At 29.9% G+C, this 6,610-nt stretch overlaps 1 protein-coding gene across 1 annotated transcript; it reads left to right on the forward strand.

Moving 5' to 3' along the window:
- The first annotated feature begins 1,199 nt into the window (after nucleotides 1-1,199).
- LOC149876894 (uncharacterized) lies at nucleotides 1,200-5,347 on the forward strand. Its single transcript, XM_090074518.1, has 2 exons — nucleotides 1,200-1,874; nucleotides 4,035-5,347. The coding sequence occupies exons 1-2, from the start codon at nucleotides 1,309-1,311 to the stop codon at nucleotides 5,059-5,061; spliced, it is 1,593 nt and encodes a 530-aa protein (XP_089930644.1). The 5' UTR covers nucleotides 1,200-1,308; the 3' UTR covers nucleotides 5,062-5,347.
- The last annotated feature ends 1,263 nt before the right edge of the window (nucleotides 5,348-6,610 follow it).

Here is a 6,610-nt window from a genome sequence, read left to right on the forward strand (position 1 = left end):
TATCTGTATTAATATATTATTATTTGTATTTGTAAATATTTTAAAAAAATATTCGTGGGAAATATATTTGAAAATATTTATTGAGAATTTATATTAAGATTTTTTTTGAGTCTGACGTAAGTCTAAAGTGTAAGAAGTCAAGGATTACTATTTAACCATTTTCTCAGGTTTGCAGCGCAAGTAATGCAAATATATGAGATCCAAGCTTTTTATCAACTTTTATTAGCATCAAGACAAACTTTATATGCTTTCTTTTTACGTGAGCTAAGTTTTCTTTTGTGATTTAAAAAAATCACCACAGATATAACATTTACATCTAAGCATTCAGCGAGTGCGCCAAAGCATTGAAGAAGACCCTTAAATGTCAACTCTTAGGCGACCCTAGAAGTTGGAGATGTCCCGAACCTCGCTAAGTAGGATTCAAGGAATGCTTCATGTTTATTTGTATAAGATACAGCTATTAAAAGAACTGAAGCAAGTAAATTACCGAACTTGATTAGCGTATGCTGTCCAGATCCACGAGAAACCAAGGGAAGAAGCTAAATTCATTCCCAACTTCGTTACTAAACAAATCTTGAAAATAATTTGAACTTCTCAGCATAATAAAATAGGTTTTTGCACAAAGTAGACTGTAAAAAATTTGTAAAAGATATTGTTTGAGTTTTTACATTTTTATCATGTAACTTTTAAAAGTATTAGTTTTAAAAATTGCTACTATAAATGGAGGTCTTAAGTTAAAAGGCTCTTCGAATGTTATAAAACAGTTTACAGACTCTTTGAATGCTATAAAACCTTTCAGGTTCATTCAAAGCATCTATTTCCTTCAGTCGTCTTTTCTCCATACTAGTTGAACTGAGTGTGATTAAAACATGGCACGGAGAAAGATACTAAATAAGTTCTCTTGTCTTAACATGATGGGTTTATTATATTTTTATATTGACTTTCTGCTGCTTCTTCTGCAAACGTACCAAAAGGTGCTGATGAATGAATAATTATTTTTCCTTTGTGAGAAAAAATGTTATGCACAGTTACTTCAGTTTTTTTGAATTTATTTCTCTTAGTTGAGGTGTTTACTATGGATAGAAAATAGATGAGCGAAAGTCAGCTATCCGATTTTTGTTAGACTGATCGCTCTTATTAGAACGGAACCAATTACAAAAACACTGGCGATTTCTGAAATATTTGGCGCCTCAAACGTAAATAAATAAATGAAGAGGGTTTTAACAAGTTCGGAGTTTAGTTCATACTCGGTCTAAAAGCAAAAATATTTTGTTTGTGTGTGTGAAAACTCATAATCAGGATTGAAACATGATAGAAGGCGCTACAATGAAGCGTTTTATTATCATAATTTTGTTAATTTTGATTCCGCTGGGTTCCTACTTTATTTATTATAATGCAAAAAGCTCCAGTTTGATGTCAGTGAAGGAGTCAATATTTAATAGTTACCTTACTTCAAAATCTGATATTGAGAACATTAGAAGTTCTCAGGATATTTTACTTAAGTTTGCAGAAGAGATTAAATTAAAGATGAAGAGTATGTCATTTCAAGCTCATGATAATATGAAAAATATAAAAGAAATACAAACTAATCAGGAATCATTGTTAAAAATCATTAATTCAAAGCAAACTGATTTAACAGCGCAGAAAGTTTTTGGAGATAAGTATGATTTGGATTTGACAGAAAGTCAACTGTTAGATATGAATATTGAGGAAGAAACAATAGTGATGAAATCTCCTGCAGAACAAGATTTACATGATAAATGGATTGTTGTGACAAGTATATTTTATCCTACTAGAGATGTTAAGTCATTAGCAGCTATTGAGGGTTGGAAGCTTGTGGTTGTAGGAGACACCAAGACTCCCAAAGACTGGAGGTAATAAATATGAATTACACTGTTGTTTAGTACTAACAGCTTACTTAAAAGCTTATGCATCTTTTTTTTTTTTTCGGATATAGCCAGAAAAAGTTAAATATTAAAGAATATTATAGCTTCAAAAATTAAATTCTGGTATAATGTCTTAGCAATAAAACATAATCAAGAGATTAAGGACATATTTGAAAGTATTCATCAGGTTGGTAAAAGTCATGGACTTTTTTAATTTCTCACTAATAGATCTTCCTTTTTTTTTTTAGTGGTTTCGCCAATATACCTTGGATTGTTTTTAAATAACTTGATTTTTTTATCATTCTTAGGGTAGCTAAAAAATAGTTGTGTGTATTGTCAATCTTCCAACACAGGAGCCAAAGTTCATAATTTTAGTTTTTCAGGTTTTTCAAAATTTTCAGAAAACCACTTTTTCTGATTTTTCAGAAAAAATACTTTGAGATCCATAAGTGTGTCTAAGTCTTGATTACTTTTGCAGCACAAAAGTTTTGTCACAACTTATTTCTGTTTTATCATTTATTACATCTGCAGAAAAAGTTGCTATTTTCTTTTTGGTTGCAATATGGTTTTTATTCGACTTTGTTTTGTGATCTCCTAGTTTTAAAGGTGACCAAAAAAGACTGTTGATGCTTGAATTAAGGTTTTCATTTTGTTATAGCAATATGGACAACTTTCATTATCTTCTTTGCTGTATTTTTTTTTTAATGCAATAGTTTTTGACATTCTAGACAAAGTTTATGACTAGGTGGTAAACTAAACTCCTTAGCAATAACAACATTGATTACTCTAAGAGATTCTAAAAAGAAATAAGATATAAATAAATAAACCAAAACTTTCAAATAAATGACTAAAACTATTTTATTTTTAAATACTATTTACTTAAATTAAGTTTGTTAGAATGGATTGCAGCAAAATCTTCCATTATATGAAGTCTGAAATCCAAGTAGACCTTTTAAAAAAGATGAAAAATTTGTGTAGCGCACAAATTTTTCATCTTTTTTAGATAATTCCTGAAAACATTTACTTTTCTTTTGGTAAATTTTTACTTGATGATAGTCTTTATCTTAGTTTTTTTTCCAATGAAAAATTGAGTTCTGAAAATGCACTTGCCAATTTTTTTTAACTATTTCCTAATTAATTATATTAAATAATTTTCGATCCAGAAAAGATGAATATATAATAGTAAATATAGTGCACCAATAACTTTTTTTCATTGTTTTGAATATATTTTGTGCCTATTTAAAAAAAGAGTCGATCCAAGGTTCCTGATGGTTCAAAGTAAAGACAATTTTTTAGCTGAAACCATTTAAGGATTCCATAATAGTTTACTGAATTGTGTCATATCAGTAAAGTTTTAAAAAATTAGGACATAGAAACTAAAAAAAAACATCTTGTCACTTCTAAAACTGCTAGAGTTGTAAATGGATCTCTCAAAAGTTAATTTTTAACTTTGTGAATGAGTTTTTAGGATTTTTGGCCATCATTATGGGTAAAGTATGGGATTTAGAATTTCAATGTCAATTTTTTAGTAAAAAAAGAGTTCTTGATATTTTGTTTTTAAAATATAGAGCTTCAAAGTAAAAACAAAATATGTGCTACTAAAAGTTGCTACCAAAATTGATATATTTTGGAAAAAATCAGAAACTTCAAATGACTGCATTTTATGAACCACAAAAGGTTTTGAGCTAAAATTTTCAGGATTTGCTTTTTTCATTGATATAAACCAAGTCATCAGTTTCATTGTAATCTAAAGTGGTTCATGTTGGAACTCAGTCCACTTGGCATAAAATGACCCTTATACTTCAAAAAAAAAATATATTGTTAATATAGAAAATTATTCTAGTGGTGCATAAAAAACATAAGTAATACACAATCACACACACACACATGCACTCATATAAGGGTTATTCCATATCATACACACGTACACGCACGCACGCACGCACACACTCATTTAAGGATTATTCCATCTAAAGTTTAGATTAAAAAGTTTGTGTTTGTTTCTTTCACTGATTGTCACTTTTACTGATTGTTTTAAAAAAATGTTAAATGGATAAAAATTTGTTGAAAGATTATTAGTCGTCTATTTACTAGGTGTTTTATGTGACAGAATTTCGATTACAACTGTTGTTTATTACCCTTTTACAGGCTTAATGGTGTTGTTTATATCAGTGTTGATGCACAAAAAAAGTTGGGTTATGAAACTGTTGATCTTCTAAAATACAGAGCATACACACGGAAGAATATTGGCTATTTGTATGCCATTCAACATGGTGCAAAATATATATATGATACTGATGATGACAATGTGCCTAATACAGGCAAAATAGAGTTTGATGATATGACAAAAAAAAAGGAATACTTGGTGTACAACTCAAACCGTACATTTCATAATGTCTTTGCACATTTTGGTCAAAGTACTTTGTGGCCTCGTGGCTATCCTTTGAGTTATATTGGAGATCTTCCTATACGCACATACCGCAAGTGCTCAAACACCGAGCCTTATGTTCAGCAAGGTGTTGTTAACGGAGACCCTGATCTTGATGCTATTCAGCGGTTGACAAGGAAAGATTCAAATGTCAAGTTTAACATAAAGTTTGATGAAAAACAAGAACCAGTGGTGTTGCCTCATAATTCTTTTTCCCCTTTCAACTCTCAAAATACATTTCATACCTATAATGCTTTTTGGGGATTACTTCTCCCTCAAACAACTGCTTTTCGAGTTACAGATATTTGGAGATCATACATCACTCAGAGGTTGCTGTGGGATGTTGGTGGTCATCTTGCTTATTTTGGTCCTAATGCATATCAAGATCGGACTGGTCATGATTATTTACTTGATTATCTGGATGAAGATGCGCTTTATAGTGAGTGTTTACCTTTAACAAATTTTTTATTGCAGTGGAAAGGTAAAGGTAAGTCGATTCTCGCTCGCTATTTCGAACTTATTAAAGACTTGTATAAGCAAAAAATACTGAAAGCTAGAGATGTTCACATTGCCAAAGCTTGGGTTCGTGACCTTATTAGTTTTGGATATAAAGCCCCTGACATTTCACAAGCAAAAATAAAATGTTCTGAAGAAATCTTTCAAGTTTACCCTGAAGAGCAACCATCAAGTTTTCCTAGGACTGGTCTTAATTATGTTAATGTCAACTCAGCCGAGAAAAAACCTTGAATTTTAAGTTGTTTTAAAAAAAAATTATAAAACAAATCATTTTCTGCACCATCTAATAGATTCAATCAAGTCCTTTCAAATATTATTTATAGCATTTTGTAGCTCATTACAGAGCGAAAATTGAACGAAAAGATTTTTAATGGATTGTTTTTTTATATTCACTTTGTAAAGTTATTTATTGCAGACGTTTTTTGTGTCTTTGCACAATTTATCTTATTTGTATAGTTTTTATCTAATTTGATGTAAAATTGTTCGGACTTTCTTCGAATCGAAAATCATTGTTAAAGTTTGAGTTATTTTGTTGAGTTATTTTCTTGAGTTATTTAGTTGAGTTATTTTCTGGAGTTATTTAGGGAGCTTTTATGGTATCAAAATTTGATATTTCAGCAAATATTAAGTATTAAAAATTTAATTCTTTAACTTAATAAATTTAAATTTGTTTGTTAAATTAATCAGTTGCATCATGAAAAACAAATGTCTCTTTGCAGTGATCTAATTAAAATCAATTACATATTACCAGGTGGCTTAGAAATTCAATGACATATTGCCAAGTGGCTTAGAAATTCAATGACATATTGCCAAGTGGCTTAGAATGCCCTAGTTTAAAATAAATTATTATTTTGTTAATTTTAGAGAATATTTCTTGCAAAATCTTTAAAATTGAGATCAAATTTTTTTTTTGTAAAGTGAGATAAAGTTAACACATATAATACAAAAAAACACAGACGGCTATTAAATGTAAAAAAAAAGTTCAAGAGACCTTATTTTTTGTTGTGTTTTTACTCTTTGATTGTTCTATTCGTTGTGAAAGATGCTTCAATCAAATATAAAGTATTACTAAATAAATCAGTTATAGTTGGATATAAGTTTTTCTAAAAGTTCATGTCGAAGCGAAAACTGTACTTTAAAAATACAAAAATATCTTGTTTTTCACTATTCAAATCCAATGAAATGGTAAGCACTACGAATCATTTCAAATTTTAAACACCAGTGAATACGAGCTACATTTAAACTTTCAGTTGCTCGTATAAAAGCCTTTTCTATAATAATGTTTCGAACAATAATCACAGCTCGAAAGAAAATTAACATGGAAACTAAGATTGTAAATAAGTCACTCTGGCCTTCATACTTTTAAATGACAAAGTTCTGCTTGATGCTGTTTTATGTATTTGATACTGTTTTGTGTACTTGATGCTGTTTTATGTACTTGATTGATACAGCTATCTTTAGTAAGCAGCGACTTTTGAAAAACATTCAGGATAACAGCGTTGATTCGATCGCAAGTTAATTACAGTTATAAAAAAAAGAAAAGCCATGTTAAAGGGATAAAATCTCTCGAATTGTGTCAGTTTGGGTGGTTTCTAACGAATGCTTTATGTGCAGAGTGAGTCTCTGCACATAAAGCATTCGTTAGAAACCACCCAAGCGAACCCAAAAGGATATCCGACACTATAATCTAAACAATTAGTGACCTGATAACCATTGGAAGCAGAAAATTAAAAGACATGGATCACATAATAAAAGTAGCAGTGATACGAGGTCAACAGAT

The sequence above is a fragment of the Hydra viridissima genome, unplaced genomic scaffold, assembly GCF_058129835.1.
Source record: "Hydra viridissima isolate aposymbiotic clone 2 unplaced genomic scaffold, HvirCarnegie_v1 scaffold_17, whole genome shotgun sequence".
Taxonomy (NCBI): Eukaryota; Metazoa; Cnidaria; class Hydrozoa; order Anthoathecata; family Hydridae; genus Hydra; species Hydra viridissima.

Bases quoted from the DNA above. Each gene is read 5' to 3' on its own strand.
- LOC149876894 (XM_090074518.1), top strand. From the start codon at position 1,309: ATGATAGAAGGCGCTACAATGAAGCGTTTTATTATCATAATTTTGTTA. The intron at 1,875-4,034 runs GTAATAAATATG...ACCCTTTTACAG, and splicing joins AAGACTCCCAAAGACTGGAG to GCTTAATGGTGTTGTTTATA.